This window comes from Notechis scutatus, chromosome 2 (genome assembly GCF_049901735.1).
Source record: "Notechis scutatus isolate UNSWTSFEM ecotype Mainland chromosome 2, rNotScu1.2, whole genome shotgun sequence".
NCBI lineage: Eukaryota > Metazoa > Chordata > Lepidosauria > Squamata > Elapidae > Notechis > Notechis scutatus.
This window is the reverse complement of record NC_142010.1, coordinates 110,081,396-110,106,336: the sequence shown is the minus strand read 5'-3', so window position 1 is coordinate 110,106,336 and position 24,941 is coordinate 110,081,396. Positions and strand designations below refer to the sequence as shown.

The window sequence follows — 24,941 nt, the reverse complement described above, 5'->3', positions numbered from 1 at the left end:
ACCGAGGGGAGATGTGAGAGATAGTAAGTATCAAGGACCTGTTGGTTTGCACCACACTGAAGATGGCATTCATTGCATCTGGAGGGCAGCCATTTGGAAAGGAAGTCTGCTTTTCAATATCAGAGCAACAGAAAAATAAATTCTCCTTGTTTCCCTTTCATAGGTTGTTCCATTGACATATCCCCTCACCTATTTTTCTAAGTCCCACGGCAGCCAAAGGCAATTGATTTTGACCCTGTATGAATTTACTTAGAAGTCATGATAAAACTTTCACTTATGGGGGAATATGGGTAGGAAGCAGTTTGAGACATTAATTATGCTTAAAACAGCATCTGAACATTAAGATTCTCATGTGTCCTGCAGATGGCAGCACACCACATCAAATGGAGCACAGAGCCAGATTCAAGTATAGTACCAAGTATTGTGCTCTTACCTGCCAAAATAAACTCTGAATTTCCTCTTGTTCACACACTTCACCCTTGCCTTGGTAAACAGCATCAGTCAATGTAAGGGAAGAGGACACACGACCCAAAACCCAGAACTGCACTGACTTCTTAAAAGACCTGGCTACAATCTGCAAAGGATCTTAAAGTACCCCAACTGAAGGTAAAAATGAATTCTTAAATACATGAGGGATAACCAGTAACTTTGACCTTATCATTCATAGTAATCAATTAAGCCTCTTAGCCTTCCCAGCTCCAATGTTCTCTGGAGTATACAAAAGTTGTACCAAATGACATATCTGGGGTAGATTCTACAGCCCCTTCTCTAGTTGACTGGAAGTTGCAAATTACTACTGGTATTATCCATGGCAATTTAAAATTAAGCAGCTGATAGATTGCCTTTCCCATTAAAAACCTGAGGTAAGATCTGGAGGTCTTTTGGACGATAATCCCTATTGCTCACAAAATCTTGCTATCAGGCACGTGGGAAAAGATTTTCTCTTGCATCGCTCATGGAAATTGCTTTAAGTTCCATTCTACTCCGTATTTTTAGTAAATCTGTAAAAATGCATCTTTTTGCCAAGCCTTTACTGGTCCTTTTAATATTCATGTTTTAAATGTTTTTATTGTTTTTACTTTGAATTTCCGAGTCACTTTTAAACTGCCAGTTGTCCTGAGTGATCTTTTGGTAAGGTGGCAGATAAATCAATTAATCAATTTGACCATTTAAAGAGGGGATCTCATTTAATATCACGTTCAACATTATGTAACTGCAGTAGCTCAGACACTGGAAAGGGTAGAATATTTAAAACATTTGCCTAACCATTTGAATGGAGATTCTAAGGAAGACATGAAACTGTGAGTTATAAGGATTTGGCTCCTCCAAAGTCATAAAAATACTACACAGTGCTTGTATGTTCTTTCATTCCAAAACTGAAAAGATAATATGCTTCTGTATATATTTATTAGAAGATAATTAAAAGGTTTGAGGCTCCTAGAAGCAAGCATGTAAAATTGAGAACAAGCTGCAATAATCAGGCTTGATATATATTGGATTCATAAAAAATCCTATCAGATCTCTAACTGAACAAGTGGACATGGCAGTAGCTTTTTATACTACCCACTGCATCATCAATGGACTTCAACAATATGAAGTCACTTCTCACTGATTAAGCATTGCAAAATTATTCTGAATACATCATCTCCCCTTCATTTATGGAACTACTTTTAGAACTATAATGATGCACCAAAGACGACAAAGGAATATTTCTTCAAACTTCAGATTTAAATGGAGAACAAAGAACAAGTAGCACTAAAACTAGCATTACATGAAATAGGCTAGTAGGCTAGTAGTTCAATTGCATCTACTTCTATAAAGGCAGTGGGCATTGTACTAGATTGAAAATTGTTTCAGCTTTCATTTTTGTGTTTTTACATGATCTATTTTTAAATTTTGCTTTGAATTGAATATGTGCAGCCTACAAACAATGGACATTTCACATTGTGTTAGATCTAAATTGTACTTTAGCATGCACTTGTTAGCTATGAATCCCTTACATATGTATCTCCATGTTTTCCTTCAATTTAGCACTTCCCTTATTGAAGCATTGGTTTTCTGAACTCAGTATCTTACGTTTGGGGAAATGTTCAAGAGTATTACTCTTTTTGTTGTTTTGGAAAGTTACCAATTACAGTCACTTGAATGTTAATTAAAATATAATGGCCCATCTTCTCTTCAAAATGATTAATATTTAATTTTTCAGAAGCCCTGTGGTTTTGCTCCCTCTTGTTTCACATTGTGTTGTCCATAACCAATTTTCTCATGGGTCAGAATATTTCAGAAACCAAACTGACAACTTATTTCATCTTGTCTCACATCCTCAACTTAAGGGAGTTTAATTAGCTACTAATTTAATTAAGCTGCTCCCCTTCCCTTTATACCTATATGAAGTGCAGAACAAAAACAAGACAGAAGTATGAAGGAGAGGAAATATTTGTACTATTAAAGACCAAGGAGTGAATTTGAAAAAGGTATTTTAAATATCTGATTAAAAAGCCAAGGAACACTTGCCTTATAAAACTGTCATTATCAGATCACTAGCTAGATTACAACCCAAACCCTATCCCAAGCCTTGCCATTGCAGCTTTGGTATCCATTTAAAATAGGATCTTGCACACAGTTTTGAGGATAATAAAATGTTAGGAAGGTTATACCAGGAAAGATAAAATCATAATCAGAAGATTTGGTTGCTGACACTGAGATCTCCAATACTATGGGAGAATTATAAATCTAAAATCAAGCTTCTTAAAAAGCCATGAACTAACAAAAGGATTCAAAAGATAGCTTAATAAGAGGCAGAATCTTCCCATGAATTCAGGGTGGTATAACAAGAGAGGCATTCCTTTTTCATCTTTATTTAAAAATTCCACCAGTTTAAAAGCAGATAGATTTCTGTGCTTAATAAGGACATATTTATACTATCTCACAAAAGATAAATGCCATGCCTGACTTATGTTACTTTAATCCTAATCAGTCATCACTCTTGCTCTGGAATCTGTGATCTGAACTTCATGACCATGACAATTTGCTTAAAGCAGATCAAAATGCCAAATATTGTTTTAATGCTGCAGTATTTGCATAGATCTATATTTTTACTCGACTATATATGGATGCCATTGATTGTTGTAAAACAGGTAATAAACATGCAGCATAAATCTCCATTTGTTTGAGTTTAGAAATCACATTTCTGGACTTCACCTACAGTTCAGCCAATACTGTTTACCCTTAAAAAGTAGAGACTTAAAATCAGAAGTGTTTGAACTTTGAACCTAAGACCAACCTATGAAAATCATAACAATGGATTAAACATGACTTTTCTAAATCAGTCATCATTTATGATTTGTGAGACTACCTCATAATATTGCTTTTTACCTCAGAATACTCTGATTTGTTAACCAGACTGAAATAAGAACAAGATGTCCCCATGTTTAGATTTACATATCTCTGCACTCGTGAGAGATATGTAAAAAGGTAGCTGAGTTGTAAGCTGGTATAGATAAACAAAGGGATTGGTTTGCTGAACAGCCAAGACCCTTTCTGGACTTCCAGTCTTCTTTATCCTTGAATATGAATTGAAAGTTACTTAAATATGCTTCGATGGGTGAAAAAATGTAAGGGAAATTAAGAAGAGTTCCCTTTTCTCAATAGTAAACAAAGAAAGAATGTTATGTTATCTTGCCTATATTTTTTTATAAGTCATGCAGAGAAACCTTCTGAGATAACATTAGTTGTTTTTGGTTAATCTGTCTAGAAGATCATGTGAGATCTCTTCTGGCAATCACTGATGTGCATTAGAATCACCATCCCATAGTTAAGGCACTTAATTAGTTGTGCCAACATATATTGCTTGTGAATCTGGGGTAATATTTCTGTACTTTCAGCATTCAGCATATAACTGTTGACTATTGCTATGGCTGTGCTTTTGATATTATTAGTGAATTAGATGCTCTTAAGATTCATATTTACCCATGTTTTGGGACTAGGTTGGCTATAGCAAAGAATAATCTTTTTCTCTTCCTTTAAAGCAGGAATATGAGAACAATATACACTAAAGCGGTGAACAATATTTCCATGATCATGAAGACTTGGACAATAATATATAAGATGCTATAATACCATTAAGTGATTAACACTGTTAGTAAGAAAATCACAATAATGGGATAATTAATAACAATATTTATGAGTTAACAGTTGATTTATACCTTGCCTGGTATTAAATACTTTTAAAAATTTTGTGAAAAGAGAACACGACTTCAATATGGTCAATACAACTGAGAAATCTTTTATATAAGGGATGAGGTATGAAGAGCTGTTTAAACAAATAAAGCATCTGGGCTACGAGAAAAATGATGGTTGCATGTATACTTTTTAGAGGTTATATGTAATAACAGTATTAATGAGAAAAGATGTAAAAAAGCATCAATTTCTTGAAGGCAAGTCTTCCCACTATTTTAATCATTACATGCAGGATCCAGAAACCCTATTTTAGGCATTTCTTGTAATGATCAAGCTGCCAAAGAACACTAATCAAAAGGACATTTTACTAAACTGAAAAGACAGATAATAGCAAATTTAAAAAGACAAAGAACTGCAAGTTGAAGAGGCCAAAATGAATTGGAATGGCTAGAAGAGCAGCAAGATAAGGAATACAAGGAAGTGCAAAATAATGGGGCGGGAGGAAGAAGCGGGGAAACACTTCCAATACATTGTCTCCAATTTAAGTGTGAAAAGGTACAAAATATTGGAGCAGATATAGGAATCAATAAATCCCCAAAGAAGCAAAACAAACCAATCCAAAAAATTATAGGTTAAGGAAGCTGAGTAAAATTTGGTCTGATTTAGGCTTATCTGCATTGTGGGTAGCATTTTTCGCAAATCCACTTCTTGCCTTCCTATAAGTTGAAATAAAACGGCATTAAGAATGGATGGCTTCATGAACTTTTCTGAAGGAAGTTGATGCTCTTATATTTTAGAAAATTCAAGGTGTGTTCTGTGGAAAAAGGAAAACATGCTTCCCTTTTGCTATCATATATGCAATTCAAACCTAATTCAAACAACTTGCAATAGATGACATCAAGATCTAATTTTCTAGTCTGAAGCTCTGAAGATATGCAACAATTAATCAAGCAAATTCAAAGCAGAGAAGAGACCTCTGGAGTAAATTCAAGAGATGAAATTTTGGCATCCTAGGAACACATACCAGAGGAAAAAAGGAAACTGTGTGGAAGTAGATAGTTTTACTTCTAAACCAGAAGCTAAATGCCTAATAAAATGCTCAAGAATCACTGCACTGGAAAAGAGGCTCAATCATCCCAGTAAAGGCCTTAGTGTTAAAATACTGTAGCGTGTGTGTGATTACTAACTTAGTGCTCTAAAAATCAGAGATCATTTCACTAGGTTAACCATTCTATACCAGTGAATAAAGATGTGTATGGCACAAGATAGGGTTGCACCGAATTCTCTTTATCTTCTAACTAAAATTTCCATCTTGTGCCATACACAAACACAGAATACAAATCCCATTGAACTATACATTTTAGCACACACTGTAATAACCATTATATATTCTCTTTCAAGCAGCTAGTCAGGATTACAACATATTCTCTAACAAAAAAGAGGTAGCACATTCAATTTTTTACCTCAACTTTGAAACCAGATAGCATCATACCAAGTTATTGTTGATGGAAATAAATCATTGGAAACCGTTTAATTTGCTGCTACCATGATGTTAAAAATGGCTCCAAAGATGGCAAGGAAAAAATATTTTTGTGTGATTTGATGATATGCAGGTAGAGCAAATCTCAGTGCACTGTTAAAGTCATCCCCCAATTGCCTCTCATGATACACAAGATATAATAAGAGCAAACAGCCACAACTAGCATCATACAAATAGTTTTAACAATATATTCCAATGCCTACCTGCACCCTGATCCAGTCTCCATGCAGGATTTGTGAACCTCAGCTCAAAATACTCAGCCCTGTTATATTTTTTAAAATAATCAACTTTATGGCACTCTTGCTCATATACATATTGTTTTCCCTTCTCTTTGAGGAAACTGATGGTAGAATGAGAAAAAATAAATTTAATCATCCATGGTAATATTGCGGAAGAGGTAAGCCATAGACTCCCCATTGTGGATTCGGCGAATAGCTTCAGAGAGGATCAAGCTGATATCCACAGTCTTTATCTTGGGACACTGCAGTTTTTGTACTTCGTGAGGAACTGTATTGGTGACCACAACCTATCAAAGTATAGTAAAAGAAAACAGCATCAGAAAACATGATTGAAATATCTCATTTAGAATCCATCCATGAAAAATATTACCTAAGAAAAAAACCAATTCTCTTTGGAAGAACTCCAGCAGCTCTTTGGAATTATCATTGGGAAACAGATTATGTATGTAAGATTTCATCAGATAAGAAGGAATTGTAGCTAGATTTGAGATTAAAGTATTTGTGATGTCCCTTGGCATAGTTTGAAATGCAGTTAACAGAATTACTGCAAGACATATAAAATTAAAAATAAATTTGTTTTGGATATGAGAAAGCAAATCGATCAGCTGGATCACCAATGGTGTTGTCACTGGTGCAAACAGAAGTAAAGGGTAAAATACAACAGTTCACTTAGTGATCGTTCAAAGTTCAACATCACTAAAAAAAGTGAACTATGACCATTTTCACTTATGACCATTGCAGCATCCTCATGTGATTTACATTTGGATGCTTGCCAATTGACTCATATTTATGAAGGTTTATGACACTTGGGTTGTAGTACCCAAGAGTGGTAATTATAGGTCCCATTGATTTAACTGGTGGCACCTTAGTACAGCAGCATGGCACTCCTTATTTTCGCAGTTAACATTCTGTCAACTCTATAATTGACTACATCATCTGACATGTAGCTGTGTGTGTAGATAATCTTAAATTGGTAGACACAATGCACCACTATACCCTCTGTACTGCTCTGTTATATTTCCTACTTGAAGAAATGCATCTGACTGCTGCCACTGGCAATCACTTCTTCCCTCCCCTCCACCATTAATTCAGAAAAACAATTGGGAGGCACAACTTTTCTTTAGGTGAGGAAAATTATATGCAGATCAGAAAGGGCAGATTATTTGGACAGGAAGGCATCAAAACAGACCCTTTGTTTCCATAGTCTGCAAACATTCAGCACTGAATTATGGCTATATGAAGAGCAAACTGTGCTGAAAAGGAGAAAAGCAGGGACCTTAAGGCACAAAAAAACATATATTCATATATCTCTCTCCTGTCTGAACATTTTGTTTTCAGCTATTACTTTTCTGAAATGACAGACTAATGACACTTAGTTTCCAATTTCAACTTATTCTTTTAACCCAAGAAAGCCTGCTCTCTGCCACAGGTTATTTAAGGCAGAATGAGGTGAATGCAAGTAGGAAGTGCTAGAATTTCTCTTTGGGCTCTGTATACACACAGTAGCAGTGTCCTCTACACATTTATATCGGCTAATTGCTAATAACTATGGGATATTTCAAAACCAGAACTCTTTAGACAAGAGACTCAAAACAAAGCTGCAAATAACACTTTCCCTAGAGGTGCCCGCAAAGTAAAGTAGCTAAGGCATACACCTACAGGCAGAGACAACTGGGAACAGTTGAACTGACCTTGAAGTAGTTGGATGAAAAGGCTTTATTGCTTTCAAATGCTTTGCATGGATTTACTGTGTGTTATATATACATATATTCATGTATATACTAAATTAGACCCCCCCCCCCCCCAAAAAAAATGTTCTTTTGCTTTAGGGAAAGTTTTTTGGTTCTAGTTTTGTTTTTTGTTCTTTGTTTTTTTTTGGTGGGGGAGTGGGGAGACATTCAAGTTATTAATCGATTGCCTACAGAAAACTTGCCTCATCAATTGAGGACTCTTCAATTAGACGTGGAGCATCAGCAGACAAGAGACCATGAGTGGCCATGATAAAGATTTTGTAAGCGCCACGTTCTTTCAGGATTTCAGCAGCTGCTACAAAACTTTCAACATCATCAATTATGTCATCCTGAGAAGAAAAGTATATCCCAGTTAAATTCTGGAAAAAGGATAAAAGGAACTATGCTCTTGCCTCAAATGCTTTAGCACTAATGTAAATTCAAAAAGATCTGAAGAATTAAAAATATTTGCCTAATGTTCGTCCAGCCACAAACATTTTAACAAGTATTTTCTATCAGTGCAATATAGATTGCATCTTAAGATGTAATAATGTTTCACCAAAAATATCTGAAAGTCTGTTTAAAAAACAAATCATCTTCAAAAAATTAAATTTAACTTTGACTGCATTGTTAGTTATCTCTCTCTCTCAAGGTTAGATTTACAAAATAGCTGCCCTGATTTAGAAATACACCATGTTCTAGTGACCACCTGGAATCTCTAATATCTTCGAAAAAGGTCACCCTGTTTCAATTTCAACCAATTTTTAGATTCTGTTTCATGGTGCCTTTATATTTTGATAAATTTTTAGATTCTGTCAACTGACATACCTAGTATCAGGAAGCCAGATTTATCTACAATACCACTGAATTTAGTAACATAATGAAACAACATACCAAATTCATATTATAATTTAAAAAGATATAAAAAGCTATCTTGCTGAAACTTGCTACAGTAATATAGAATATAATATAACCTTAGTAAGACTTAATGTAAAACCTATCAGTCAATCCTTCAGAATAGGAAAACTATATATACTGTTAACGCTTTAGAATTGTGTTTTGTTTACATATTTATCAAAACATACAGATTTCAGAAACCAATACTATGTCCTATTACAAACAGGATAGTATGAATGATGTAGAACATGTGTTTTTAATTAAGCACAGCAAAAGTGGAAAGGGATATTGCATGACTGCTTAAAAGTGTCAGCATAATCATTATTGGCTTTGAGCCCAGAACTAAAATCCAAGCTATATTCAGATATAAATAATTAAGCAAAGTTCAAACTGAAGATGTTCACATTCACTCTCTGGCCTTTTCATTCCTTACCACAATTATGGCAATTCTACCTCCAACGTCTCCAACTACTGTTATGGGTGGTTTCTCTTTGGCCATCATAACTAAAGGAGGGAAATAAACCAGAATCATAGATATATTGTATGGTAGGTATACATGTTCTTATTTGCTTTGTAAATTAATGCATAGCATAGTGTTTTACTGTAGTATTCATTCTGCATCAGTAAAGAGATATCTTTAATTATTTCCTTATTGATTACAATTGGATTATAACCAATAAGGAAATAATTAAAGATATCTCTTTAATTGGATTGTAACCAAAACAGAACCAATTACTCTATATGTGAATTAATGTATATACATATGTAGACAATATATTACAAGCTCCCTACATGAAATAAATATCTTCCCCTTTTAAACCCCAAATACCCTAAGCATTAATGTTTGCCTATCTGACATTTTAAAAAATTACAACCAAAGACTGAAATGAAACAGTTGGAATCAACCAGACTTGGGATCTAAATGTTAAAAAAATCAGACAAAATAATACAGGCATATAGTAAAGTAGCTGATATTGTACCACTCCAAATAAGATTTCATTCAACATTATTATTACTGTAGGAGGCAGTTGTGTAGGCAGATTAATTTTGCATCAGTGGATACTTGGAAGTGAGTTCCACCATGCCCATTTGTGGCGATAACTTTCAAAAAACATTTTAATTACAAACAAACCAAATGCAAGCTAGCTTCCACAAAATTAGCATTTCTGTCTACAATAAACAGATAGCTATCTACCATTTAAAAACTATGATTTGCTAAACACAAATTTACTAATATTTTACTGGCAAATGTTGCTTCATAATCTTGCAACACTGATGCAAATAATTTGCTATTAACCTTCAGTTGATTATACTGCAATCCAAATCATAATGCTAGCAGTAGTAATTATACACATTTCTTTACCTATTGCAATATGTACTGTAAACATGGGATACTACCTAAAGGTACAAACCTACCCAATATTTAGAAATATTATGTTTTACATGCTCAGTGATTTTATAAAGGATTCCACTGTAGATATTTTGTCTAGCTAGTGCCTGGCAGCCGAAAAGGATGTTGGTAATGGGGATGAATGTGTGTGTGAAAGCAACTGCAGGTTTAATTGGTAAAGTTTTGTTGTCATAAACCAAAAAGCAGTAAATGTTATTAGGTAAAAGTTCCACTTGCACATATGTGCTAGTAGTTTCCAGCTCTAGGGGGCGGTGCTCATCTCTGCTACAAAGCCAAAGAGCCAGCGCTGTCCGAAGACATCTCCGTGACTAAACACCAAAGGCACACGGAATGCTTTTACCTTCCCACCAAAATGGTCCCTATTTTTCTACTTGCATTTTCACATGCTTTTGAACTGCTAGGTTGGCAGAAGCTGGGACAAGTAACAGGAGCTCATTCAGTTACGCGGTGCTAGAGATTCAAAGCGCCAAACTGCCGACCTTTCTGATCGACAAGTTCAGTGTCTTACCCACTAAGCCACCGCATCCCCTAAAATGTTATTAGTTATTTTCAATATGCTATTTCTATACTTAGATATGTTTAATCATATAAGCCCCCATGAAGAAATGCAGTGTAAATACAGATAAATCCTATACTTGACAACTTGACTTTTAGCCAAATATAACAGATTTCAGATTGTCCCCTGATGTATAATTCTAAAGAGAAAAATATAATTTGACAATGTGAGTGGACAAGTTTAGTTTGACAAGCTACTGTGTACAAATATAGAAAAATGTAACAACATACAGGGTAGCTCCAGGCCAGTGCACAAAGTAGTATTTTTTACTGTTGGAGGAGAGTGACGTCCATCATCCATGTCTTGTTCTGTGCACTGAGCTTCTCCATGGATAACTGCCAGGCCTAACCGCAGTCGTTCAGCATAAGACTGGGCCCTGCGTAAGTAAGAACCAAGTCTTAGTCAAGACTTTCTCTCTGAGAAGCTCTAAACATACATTAATTTACCCATTTTTCAAACAAGGTGAAGCCTCAGAAAGAAAAAATGCATTCTTTTTCATCAATTATTGATGAAACGCAAAATTATGCTTCCTTTCAGCAAAATAGTACAGATGCTTTTGGCCCTTTGATTTTTTCCCCACAATAAGCATATTTTTTCTATTAAGTATATATTAGTTGAAAAATGCTTTCTGAGCACAATGCCTTTCAAAATCACAATCACCCACCAAAGCTCTTTTAAGCATTCATGGATGTACAAAAGAGCTCTTGTATTTTCATTTGTAAAGAATGTCTTATTGGGTTTCCAGGAAAAATATTTTTAGCTATTATTTAGCATACTGACATATGCATAAAAGATAATCTAATCTTTAATTTGGTGACCTTAATTAAAAATTTCTACCCTAAAGAGATTCAGTGCATATATCCATTTAATTCCACTTATTAGAGATCCATTTTGAGGGCTATTATTTGGAGAATGATTCCCTAAAAGTTGGAAGTCACAAATAGTTATTGGCATACAAGGTCCAATTTCTATGGTTGTGCATAAACCCAGATCTAAAGAGAAAAATATAATTTGACAGTCCTACTAGGTGGAATTTTTCAGACAGGAATTTTTGTAATATAGTAGTCTTTGCTTAACAACCTGTCACTTAGCAACCATTTGAAGTTATGACAGATTCCCTACAACCAGTTCTGGATTTTCAATGGCCGCACATTCCCCTGTGGACATATGATTGTATTTGGGGTGCTTGGCAACAGAATCATTTTTATGACTGTTTGCAGGTCCTACAGTCACATGACCAAAATTTTCAGTGGTTTCTGGCACTTCTAGTTTCAGCAAAAAATGCTCATTGAATAATATGGATTCATTTATCAACCAACGCATTTGCTTAACAGGTTGTAAAACAGGTTGTAAAACTGGACATGGCTACATGGTGAGCTGCTTAATGACCACCATGACTTGCAACTATAATTCTGGACTCAATTACACTCATAAATCAAGGACTACCTGTATTCATATCAAAATAAATACCTCTTAGCAGCATCAGGACTCTTTGCTACTATAACTGCATTCCTATAATCAGGAATCTAAAAGAGAGAGAAAATATTTTGATTTTAAAGCAGTTTGTTTCTGAAAGTAATTGTTTTTATAAGTAATTATTTTTTATGTGACATGGGAAAAATCATTTAAGGACCACCATACTCAGTAACCTTTAAATAAGTGCCAAATCCACTACTATAAAATAATTACATTTCCTTTTTATTTAACTGTGTGAGGGGAGTACCCATTATAATACTAGAACATGAGGCTAAGTTATGTGAGAATGTGAGGCCAGGATGAAGATGCCATCATGTGAATATGAAGCAGGCATGTACACAAAGAAGACAGGAACAAGGAATCTTGTCAAAAAGATCTCTTCAGGAGGTAGGTTAAGTACAAACCAGATTATTAAGGATCAGAAAAGAAATGATACTGCTCAGAGTCACCTGGTTGTGAGATGGGCAGCAAATAAATTTAATTCATACATAATACATACATACATACATATATACATCTACAAACGCATACATAGAGACATAGCAGCAGACATACAAGGGAGATTGGCAATTTAACATTCAGACTCCCCCATCCCACTGAAAGTTACCATACTTGTAAATCAACAAGGCAAGAGATTTGTGGGATAAAAGGGATCCTGAAACCCGCCCACTGTTTGAATCATCTCAGACATGGCAGTTTCAGTCTATCTAGCTAGTGCCTGGCAACCGAGAAGGATGTTGGTAATGGGGATGAATGTGTGAGAGCAACTGCAGGTTTAATTGGTAGTTTTGTTGTCGTTTTGAATCATTAGGTCTCCATTTATTCCATCAGAACTTGACATGCCTCAGTGTCTGGTTAAAAGGGATTTCTGTGTGTTCCTAATTATTTCCTGGCTGTTCAATGGGGCTGCGTGTCTCACATGCTTTAGTCACAACTATCTGGAAAACCCAGGAAGAAAACCCAGGTAGTTGCAAAATCTGCATGTCTTGATAGGCTGCATGTGTGAATGACCATAAACTGAATCTGGGAGCAGGTGTAACAATACTCAGCACTCAAAAAGTTGTTTTTTAATTATTGTATTGCCTCAGTTAATATAGATATAAAAACATCATCTTCTAATAGAACAAAGGTTATGACTATCAAGAGATCAAAATTACTTTATACCTCTTCCTGAATATACTGAAGCAAGAAAGGTGATGCTCTCAAGTTATCAACAGGAAAGCTAAAAAAACCCTGTATTTCTTTTTGATGAAGATCCATAGTGATGATGTGACTTAAACCTAAAAACCAACAAATGTAAAATATTAGATATACAACTTCCAACAATTACAGATGGATATCTAATTATTTAAGCTGGAATTAATGAAGATGCTTGCTATCAGGATGGATTTAAATCACAAGGCAGAAAATCTCATTTTAATGTTTAAAATAACATTTAGTTATTGAAGAAAGACTCTATAATCATAATGTGCGTTCCTAATGTCTGTTATAACCTGAATACACATTCTTCAGTGTTTCAGGAAAGATTCGTACTCTAAGAAGCAAATAAGGGATATTTAATAAAAACTTTTTCAGATTAAAAGGAAATGGTATAATGATCTTAGCACCAAGGAAGCTGATTAACATTGGTGAAGTCATTAAGAAATGAACTACCTCCAGTCCAATTATTTGTGGTTACAGGTAGTCCTCAATTTACAATCACTATTGAGCCCAAAGTTTCTGTTGCTAAGTGAAACATTTGTTAAGTGGGTTTTGCCCTATTTTATGACTTATTTTCCAAGATATTAAGTGAATAATTGCAGTGTTAAATTAGTAACAAGGCTGTTAAATGAATCTGGATTCCCTTTTGACTTTGCTTGTCAAAAGGTTACAAAAGGTGATCCACATGACCTGGGACACTGCAACCATCATAAAAATGAGTCAGTTATCAAATGGCTAAAATCTGATCACATGACCGTGGGATGTACCATGGTTGTGTGAAAAACGGTCATAAATCACTTTTTTCAGTGCTGTTGTAACTTGGAATGGTCACTAAATGAGCTGTTGTAAGTCGAGGAGTACTTCTATTTGCAGGATATTTTTCTTATGATATACTAACAGAATGACCACTTGTAGCTTTTTGTTTTGCATTATTGATTTAAAAAAGGAGCAGCTGAACCGTTTGCATTTTGTATCCCCTCCTTTCTTACTCACAAATATAGGAAATATCACAGAAGGGCATAAACAAGGAAAAATTACAGATATTTTTAACACAAAGATTTGTCATACCCTAAGCGTGTGCACACATTAAGATTAAAGCACACAATCTTGGAATCTGTGAAACTTCTAATCCTTGTTCACTAGTGTGTAATGAACTCTCTTTCAAAAATCAATATGATTCTAAACATGTTTTCTTTTTAATAAATATTCTGATAACTTTTTGAAAGAAAGGTCTTCTTATAGTAGAAGGCAAAACTCTACAAAATCAGTTATATTTGTCGCTATCTTTGGGGACAGATCAAACATCACATAGATGAACTGTGAGAACTAAAACCAATGTTGCCTCTAATTAGCCCATTTACCTGATTTGGCCAACATGGAAGCAAGGAGTTTACAGACTATTGAGCCTCTCTTCCTCATTTTGCTTTGTTTGCTATAAGGGAAGTAGGGAATTACACCTGTGATGGTTTTGGCACAGGATGTTTTCAGTGCATAAGCCATAATCAACAGTTCCATTACTGCAGTGTTCACATCTCTGAAAAGGAAGAAAATACAAATAGGTTATCCCTGTGTCCATAATCTTACAATATTGGCTTTTGCCAATACAAAAATCAATTAGGGTTATGTTTTACACCAGTGATCCCCAACCTTTTTTATGCCGCGGCCCGGTACCGGTATCAGCTGCATATTGGCTTTTGCCAATACAAAAATCAATTGAGCGCCGCCATCTTTTGACGAAAAAGTGCTTCCGGTGACCTCACCGGAAGCACTTTTTCATCAAAAGATGGCGCGGCTTCTTGGTGAGCTTCTTCGGGTAGAAATGGCTTTCTGCCGGAAAAGCTCACCGAGCGCGCCTCACTTCTTTTGATGAAAAAGTGCTTCCGGTGACCTCACTGGAAGCACTTTTCATCAAAAGATGGCGCGCCACGCTTCGGTGAGCTTTTCGGTAGAAATGGCTTTCTACCGGAAAGCTCACCGAGGCTGCTGAGCACCATCTTTTTTGATGAAAAAGTGCTTCCGGTGAGCTTTCTACCCGAAAAGCTCACCAGAAGCACTTTTTATCAAAAAGATGGCGGCGCCCAGCAACCAGCGACCCGGTAAGACTTGTTCCGCTGCCCGGTACCAGTCCGTGGACCGGCGGTTGGGGACCCCTGTTTTACACTATATCATGGTTTGCTGAATAGTCCATGCATAAAATTAAGGCACAGATTACAAATTGTAATAGCTGGGATTACATATGATGCCAATCTGAAATAAATACCCCAGGTTATTATTCAGTGTGGTATGTGAATTCAGCTATTATCAATACAAATACAATTATTTAAAAAAATTAATGCTTTTTAATATCACAACAAACTAGTCAGCTTTTTTATCTTAACTTGATATTTTCCCAACTATGTATACAAGAAACTTGGGATTCTGTAGAAACCTAACAGAAATTCATGTATATGAAAATGAGTACAGTAGAGAAGCAGCTTAGAAAAATAGTTTGTAAATCATTAACAAACTTTTGCAATTCATGTTCTTAAGACCATGTTCTAGGACACAACATTTTGTATACAATTAATTAATCTAAATATTTAACTTGTACATAGTGCATTTGAACTAAGGAATCCCAGAACAGAGGTAGACCATTTAGTACTAATAGGCACCAATGAGCTCTATGTTCCCTCAGCCAACTGGTTTTAATTTCTTTTAAAATTACTTGTGGTTTTTAAAAGTGATATCAACATTTCTCTAGGCCAGACTAAGCTGTCTTAGCTCACAATGAAGAAAAATTTAACTAGCACAATTATTAACATTGCAATTATCATTGTCAGCAAGGGGTTAGTGGTGAGGTTGGGAGAAGTGTATTTGCATTTGTTGATTTGTTAGAAGAAATTTCATACAGGACCAGTAAGCTCAACAGGACAGTTCCTTTATCCAAGAAAATGCATTTTAATCTTCACAGTTCAAGGATAATGTACAAAACTCTCACCTGGGAATTGTCTGAATAATGAATACATCTTGTCCTCGGACTGACTCTTTTATTTCAACTCTTGTTTCTGTAGACAACACAGATAATTAAACAAACTTTGTAAGACTGTCTAACGGTATCCTTAAACTTATAGCAGCAATGAAATACATGGGTTGGATGGGGTTAAAAATAATCCATTAGAAACCTATTCTAGTCTAATGAAAACATATCCTACAGAAATGAATGACATTTGAATCTTAAAAGAAATATGTTATTATATATTAAATTTAAGGACAAAGGTTTTTACACCACAAATATTTTCTGATGTGAATACATTCTGTTCACTTTGCCAAGCCATCCCTGTCTGTCTATCCTTAGCTCTAGCTACTCTCCACCTCTTTCTAGCTGTTTTGAAAGTTGAACTAGGGAAAGCCAGATTCAAGTCTGCTCTTAGCAATGGAGGAGTCTCTGTCTATCTCAAATGGCTGTTGCAGAGACAAGGAATTGAGGGATAGAATGCTGAGTATACCATTTTGAGCTCCTAGAGGTTCTAATGCACGAGTTAAATAATCGTAATAAATAAATCCTCATTTTATATAAAATGCCTTTTGAACAGAAGATTTATTACATTCATAATTCTTCCGACAAGATTTCCCATTATGGCAGGGAGGGAAATATATAATTTATCAAACAGCTTCTCAAAGCAAACCTGCACACATTAGTTAAGAATACATATACGTCATTGCCTCCAGGTGCTGTGATGAAAGTTTTCATTATTTTTTAATTCCTATATAGATCTTTCAATTTATCAACTTTTATAAGCAATAGTATCATCATCAGATAGTTGTCATGCTTCTGTTGCTGGGCAGAAGACCAAGAAAACATGCAGCTGTAAAGCTGGGTGAACATTCCAAATCACATTTCAGCTCTGCACAGCCCCAATGTCAAGACACCCTCCATTCAAAAATTCTGATGCAGCTAGCTCAAATCTGAAATATTGATAGTAGATACAGGAAGATCTTGCTTAATGATTGCTCTGTTCAGCAATTGTTGAAAGTGATGTCTTTGCTGTAAAAAAACATGACTGGTTCTCGCATTTATGACATTTACAGTGTCCCTGAAGTCATATGATCACCATTTGCATGCTACACAGCTAACTTCCAATATGCAGAAGTTGGCAATAAAATTGCAAGTCACAATCACTTGATGTCTTGTTTGATGACTGTGGGTTATTGGCTGAACAACCGTGGTAAAAGCGAGAATGTAAGTTCATTATCATCAAATGATGTTTCATTTAACAATCATGTTATTCAATGATAGAGTTGCCAGTCCTAATTGTGGTTAAGTAAGGGCTACCTGTATAGCAACTCAGATGTAGGAAAAATCATGTTCCAGTCCATGACTTTAGAAACAGATTCCTATCTGCACTCAGTTATGAAAATCTCAGGTCTGTTTATCTCACAAGATTGTTGCATGGCTAAAACTTTGAATCCTTGAAAAAACAGGGGATAAACACATGGTAAATTTTGTTTAGAAATACACTGTAAAGCCCATTATGGTAATTTTATAAGAATAAACAACGTCTAAGTAGTTCCACCACACAGAAATGAATCTAGTTCAATAGTTACCCACTCATGGACAGAAATATAGAAATGTTTCAAAATGTTGTGGAAGCAACAAGGTAATCAAAAATGGATTACAGGTAGTCCTTGACTTACAACAGTTCATTTAGTGACCGTTCAAAATTACAGTGGCATTGAAAAAAGTGATATGACCATTTTTCACACTTAAGACTATTGCAGCTCCCCCATGGTCAAGGGATCAAAATTCAGCAATTAGTTATTGGCAACTAGTTCGTATTTATGACGGTTGATGATCACCTTTTGCAACTTTCTCACAAGTAAAGTCAATAGGAAAGCCAGATTCACTTAACAACCATGTTACTAACCTAACTGCAACGATACACTTAACAACTGTGGAAAGAAGAGTCATAAAATGGGGCAAAACTCACTTAACAAATGTCTCCCTTAGCAACATAAATTTTGGGCCCAATTGTGGTCGTAAGTCCAGGACTACCTGAATCTCATTGGCCATCTTAAAATCAGAAAAGAATAAATAGGATCATGAACAGAAACTATCTTTGGGTTTCAAACTTGTTTATTGTTTTTTGTATGTTTTGCTTATACCTACTGTATCTATGGGTCTTTGGACCCCTCAGATCTTGGGATATTCCATCTCTGATCTTGGATGGAATAGCACTTCCCCCTTTAAGGATGGCCTGCAGTCTGGGAGACTTCTTGCTTGAGAAACAGATGCCAGCTGCGGCCAGGAATGAATGTCAATTCTATCTAGTATACGTGTTGTGCCATTTTCCTAGATTGGAGCTCCTGTCACTCATGACCTACCGGTAGTCACCTTGTGGCTTGAGTTGTTCATTGTGCTGAACATGGGGCTGGCCTTGAATTGCACCTGGAAAGTTCAACTGGTCCAGAATGTGGCAGTGTGAACAGTGATGGCCATGCCTTTGTACACCCACGTAACACTTCTGCTTTGTGGGCTGCATTTATTTCTGGTATGCTTCCAAGCATGATTCAAGGCGCCGGTTGTTACCTATAAAGCCCTACATGGCACAAGACATGATTACTTGAGCGACTGCCTGCTTCTGACATCTGCCATTCGATTCAATCCTACAGGATAAGCATATTCCAAGTTTGTCTGATTCAACAATGTCATCTGTTGGGACCCTAAAAGCATGCCTTTTCTATAGCAGTGCCTGTCCTCAGGAACTAGATTTCCTGTGAGATTTGGATAGCGTCCACTCTGCCGTTATTCAGAAGAGCCATGAAGACCTTTTTACCCAGGCCTCTGGCAAGGGAGTGTGAACTTCATCATGCTTGCCACCTTTAACTTTTAACCTTTATTGTTTTTATTGTATTATTGTTACTCATGTAGACTAGATTGGTCTGGTCGAGTAGTTTTTCTTTTTTGCGAGTTTCTAAATGTAACAAAGAATGATCAGCTTGCGTACGCTGTGGCGTTTTAAATTGTTTATCTGATTGTATCTAGGCTTGTATCTCACATATTTTTATCATGCTGACATACCTCCATTAGTTTCTTGGTACACCACGGATTTTCCAAGTTCAGCACCAAGACGCCTAAAAGAGAAGCATTTTCAAGATTTAGATTCTGCACAATAGCTTTAATATGAAACTGTTTATTGTGCAATTATTAGAACAGTGAAGTTCACCTGTCTACAAAAATTAAACTTTATTACTCTATAAACATTAGATGTGCAAAGCTGAATCAAATCAAGGCATCTCTTTTCCAGCATACTATTCCAACAATGGCAACCAGATTTTTACGGGAGTCCATAAACACAACCTTGCCACACAGAACTTGTGTTTCTAGACAACTGGTATTTGGGGCTAGTATTATCTCTGTTCCTTGAGATAACATAAAACCATTATTATTCCCAGCCACTGATCTGATTTGCTACTGTATAAAGCAATTATACAGCAATTATTTTGCCACCTAGCCCAATATTAACTTTATATTTACATCAAGTTAAATTTAGTTATTTAAAATATTTAAAAATATTTAAATCACAAATCATAATAAAATGTGAATATCATTTTCAATGATCATCTTGCAATCTTCCTTAATGGGTTTTAAAATGTGGATTTGGGACGTTGTTTGAACCTTGTATTGATTAAACAATCTACAGCTTTCTAAGAATAAAAAACAAATAACTATGTAATTATGGGCTACCTAAAGAAACTGATTTTGTACCAGTCCTATTTTAACACTATATTCATTTCTAATTATATTATATCTGCAAGTTAAACCTCTAAAGTCTTCCAATTACTTTGGGAGGAGTTAACAAAATGTGATTTATTTATTTACAATGCTCTGCACTAACAAATATGATGTTCTTAAAAGAAATTCTGAGCAAGTCTTCTAATAATTTTCAGTGCCTTGTTCATGCAAAATTTCAAAAGAGAATTCAGTCAGTAAAATAAATGTAAATCTAATAAATGTTATATCTAAAATAAAATCTAAAAATGCCTACATATTATTTTTTTGATAAGCATTCACTGTTCTTTGCGTTAAAAAACAATTCTCTCTAATAGCAACTTTGCATTAAAAATACATATGGTACTTCTGAATATAGTTCATCAAGCCATATCTCTACAGATATTCATCGACTTACAACTGTTATGTGATGCTTTGAGTTATAACCGCAACAACCAACCATAAAATTCTGGGGTCAATTACTACTGTAAGTCAAGGACCATCTGTATTGCTTTAGTCTTTCAGTGACAATCACCTAATCATGTAAAGTTTTGATTAATGGTGAAGGCTGTGTAAAGATTGACTCTCAATAGAACAGAGCAAGAGAGCTATTCTGTTATGCATAACACCCAAACCTAGAATCAGGTTGTCTCTGAATAGTTCAGCACTGGGTTATTGTTATTGTTGTTGTTGTTGTTGTTCTTGTTCTTGTTGTTATCTCTTTCCTTACTTTTTGGTCCTATCACTTTATTGATTTATAGGCTGGAACCAAAATGTAAGGAAAGAGACTAAGATCTGTGGTTACCAAAAGCTGATCCTGAGATACAGGAACCTTATTATTCCCTATTTATCTTGGGTTCTTTAAGAAACTCATGTGGCTGTTTGTGCACCAAAAACTTATATAGGTATACAAAACATTAGACAAAACATAAGACAAAATGTACAAATTATTATCTCTCCAATGATTTTTTTTATTTCCTCTTCATCAAAATAAACATTTAATAGCAGAGTAAGAGGAAATAAATCTGGGATCTTTCTGAAAATATTAGCATAAGATGTTCTTAACAGAGGGAAATATTACTCAGGTTGAAGAACAGAACGTCATATTTATAGAGAAAAAAATGGTATATGGTAGTTCTGTTCTGCTTTTTAATTGCAACATTATGTACATTTTAAGTCTGTTTTCATTTTACTTGAAAAGCTTCATACAATTAAGAAATTAGAAGCTAGCAATCTACTCTAACATCATTCAGAACAGAGAACCAGCTTGCACTACAAGTCCAATATACAGTAAATTCTATTGGATATAATTTAGGTCTACCTATTCTTTTTATTGGATGGGGCTTTTCTTCTTATGATCAGTAATATTTTGAAATGATTAAACACAAGTTAAACTTATAGCATTTGAGGCTAGAGTACTTGAATATGGAGAAGCCATGTTTAATAAAAGGCAAAATGTAGAACTAGCAGTAAAGAGATGGTTTATAAATTATACAAACACTTTTTACTATTATTAATATTGAAATATTAATTTTGTTCTTATGTTATATATATTGAGAATATTTCAAGGGTTAACATTATTAGTTCATAATGAACATATTTTCAGTTTTAGTTATACAGAGATTTTTGGAAGAGGTAGGTCTGATATTTTTCATGGAAAGTAATACTCCTTCAAGGGCATGCTAATACAGCTTTTGGGGAAGTTGCCTATTTAGCTGTTCAGGAAACTGACTGAAAATCAGCTAATGCTAGCAAGTTTCCAAAATCTTACTAGTCAAAATTAGGCGCTCTAATCAATGCAAACCCACTCAATATGGTAAGACTTTGTATAAATAATATAGGACAGCATTGATTCTTAAAACAGTGATCCCAACCTTTATGCTGCTCGACCTCACGGAAGCACTTTAGCAGGTTTCCATACTAGTTGATGGCAGCAACATTGCTTCCTCTGTCAATCTTACTAGTCAAAATTAGGCTGCTAATTTATGAAGCTAATCAATGCAAACCCACTCAATATGGTAAGACTTTGTATAAATATATATAGGACAGCATTGAGTTCTTTAAAATATTAAAATGGTTACTACCTTTATAGAGTTTACATCATCTCAAATGAGATTTATCAGAACAAATGAGGTGATATAACAAGAACTGACATATCCTTCTCTACAAGGAAAAAATTAAAGAAGCCCCACTGAATGAAACTGACACCCAAGTCATAAAAGACAGCTGTAGGAGACAGTCCAGAACTGTAGATATATATAAAAAAACTGAACAGAAGAATGAGTAAAAGCTAGTAAGGCATTAGATATGAAGAAAAGGTTTTCCAGCATTACCTATTAGGTATCTACTCAATGCTGTTTTAACAAATTTTGATAGACAACGTATGTATGAGAGAAAAAACTGATACAATATATGAAATCCCTGTATCTACTTATTTCCAATCTCAAAAAAAATAATGCACATGCAATGTTTTAAACTTGCATATAAGAAAATAAGGCTCCAAAATAACAAAAGCATTCTCTCAACAGAAGGCAGCTCAAGTAAGCTGAAACTAACAATATCAACACCCCAGCTTCTCATCTGTGTGATTAATGGAAAGTCAATGAGATTATTCTGTTAATAGCTTTCAAATTAGCCATCATGTTGTCGACTAATGGTTTAATCAGTAAAAATTGGGGCCTATAGAATCTTAACACTAAGTCCCTAGTGGCAGAACATAGGCACTCAGCTTTGACTCTAAAAAGTTTCTTGAGAGCAGAGAATTTTTTTTACCTCTAATCTTGTAAAACCTCAGAGATACACTAAAAAGAAATGTGATCTCTTCTAGCTCCATAACACCTTAAAATTAATATCATTATTACCCAATACAAATTTTGGTTGGCTGTCAAAATCAGCCACTGAACTATTAGGTGGGCTGTGCAGGAGCTCAACAGTACAACCTAAATGTAGTAAATTATACAAAGGAAAAAAGCAGTTAAACAATATATTTAAATTGCCCAGCAACAATATAAAGTACTATATTGATTAACATATAGATGTAATAGGTTTTATTTCTCAGCTGTACGCATGGAACTAAAACATGCACATAAATATATGAATGCTTGCTGCCAAGTCCAATCTAAAATATTTAAAATACCAGCTGTAATTTAATAATTGTTACAAGACTTTGCTTCTTTAAATGAAAATCAGTAAGAGCCTTCAGTTTTGAGTAATACACGTTCTTGAATTATACTGAAAAAACTGTGGTAAACCTGCTTCTCCTTGGCAATTACTACAAGAGAATTTGCATTGTCTTATAGTAATTGCCAAGGACTAAAAGTCATTAAGAAAAAAGAATGAGAGAACACAATGCTAAAAATTGTAATAACACTCACTCAGTGATCCTCTTGGCTAGTTCTGTGCAGGCTGCTGAGGAATTTGCTGAGAAGACCCGGTAGCCACTTCTGGCTGCATTCATTGCCAAAGAATCATGCAACCCCCTTCGAACTCGAGAGTGAGAAAACACAGATTTATAAGGTAACAGCAGTTTCCTTGGCATCCTCCTTAGTTCTCCAAATACTAATATCACCCACACCGCACTGAGATAATGATAGCGATAAAAAGAATTCTGATTAGGAAAGACTTGCCGTTTTCCAATTATTAGGGTAATCAGGAAAAAAAAAGTTACATTCAAAGCAGCAGCAGAACTTAAAACATTAGGTGAGAGGAAAAGCCCTTCAGTAAGACATACAACAATGGAGGCAAGGCTGGGCGTTTGCCTCCAGGTAGTCAGAAAGTCTTAACAAACCGTCACACTGATTATCAACAAAGTGGAAATATCACAGGCCAGAGAAGTTGATCAGAGAGAAAAGAAGATTTTTTTTTACGTGTGTTGCCAAAAAAAAAAAAAAAAAGGTGAGAGGACTGTCCTCAGTGCGATTAGGCAGCGAAGGCAACAAGCAATGAAGCAATGCAATTTGGTTACATACCAAACAGGGAAGACACACAGGAGGAGAGCCAATTTCTCTAGACAAAAGGGATAATGGGGGGGGGGTGTTGTCCCCTCTGGCAGCCCCGAATAAAGTTAGTTACAGGTAAGCAGGCAGGGCAGGATAGGGTCTTCCTGGTAGCGACTCTGTGGGGCAAAGAGGGAAGGCAGGAATGCCCCAATCCAGAAGAGATGGAGAAATGAAAAACGGGTTGGAGAAATAAGGAAGGAAGCCACCTTCCTGGGACTTTGGGGGAGGAGGGGGGCTGAGGAGTGAACCTATGTAGCTGATCCAGAGGTCCCAGAGACACGGTTCGGACTGAGGCGAAATGAAAGGAGAACTTTTCCCCACTAGAAAAATAGAGGGAGCCAGACGGGTAGCGGAGAGCGGGATGAAAAGGCGGACCGAAGCCGAGGCAGGTTTCGGAGTGAAGTCGTGGGGAGAAGGCGCGGAGACACAAACACACACACACGGGCGCGCGCAGAAAGAGCGAGGACAGAGAAATCGGATGAGACAGGTCGGAGGATTCGAGCAGAAGCTTCCAGAGAAGCAGAGGCAGCTCCCGTCACTGAGGCGGCAGTGTGAACTTCGAGCTCGGTCCCAGCCTCAAACTCGGCGAGGCTCAAATCCGCCAGCACGCTCCGAAGAACACAGAGACGCCGCGCTAGAGCGCCCCCTCCCGCTCCCAGCGGCCATTTTGTCTTAGCGCTTCGCTGCTCTCGGCTGTAAAACGCAGACATATTGAGTGAGGGCAGAGGAGAAACGGTCCGTCGCTAACCTACCTACCTACCGCTTTTCCCCTTTAGCGCACGGGCAAGCTTCGGTCGACTCACCTCTTAAAAATTAAAACGCCGGCCACTCAGCCTACGGTTTCATGCACCTTTTTTTAAACCGTGGAGGATTCTTTTCCATCAATAAAGAAGGTTAGCTGTGTTGGCGGGCCAAGTAACCGTTAACAGGGGAAATCTCCTTTGAGAGGAACTTAATAGTCGTTGCA

General features: G+C 35.9%; 1 protein-coding gene across 5 annotated transcripts; it reads right to left on the bottom strand.

Moving 5' to 3' along the window:
- Nucleotides 1–1,168: 1,168 nt before the first annotated feature.
- PRPSAP1 (phosphoribosyl pyrophosphate synthetase associated protein 1) lies at nt 1,169–24,936 on the bottom strand. Of its 5 annotated transcripts, none has more exons than XM_087955740.1 (11): nt 24,825–24,936; nt 23,351–23,462; nt 19,287–19,339; nt 16,206–16,272; nt 14,590–14,762; nt 13,193–13,308; nt 12,023–12,078; nt 10,783–10,928; nt 9,019–9,089; nt 7,892–8,038; nt 1,169–6,245 (listed from the first exon to the last, which is right to left on the bottom strand). In XM_087955740.1, exons 2-11 carry the CDS (start codon nt 23,431–23,433, stop codon nt 6,087–6,089), a joined length of 1,071 nt encoding a protein of 356 aa, XP_087811866.1. In that variant the 5' UTR covers nt 23,434–23,462; nt 24,825–24,936; the 3' UTR covers nt 1,169–6,086. The 5 variants fall into 5 exon arrangements, with proteins under 5 accessions (XP_087811866.1, XP_026523297.1, XP_026523298.1 ...); XM_026667512.2 differs by having other exon boundaries at nt 24,778–24,930; XM_026667513.2 differs by lacking the exon at nt 24,825–24,936 and adding an exon at nt 23,945–24,721.
- Between the last annotated feature and the right edge of the window lie 5 nt (nt 24,937–24,941).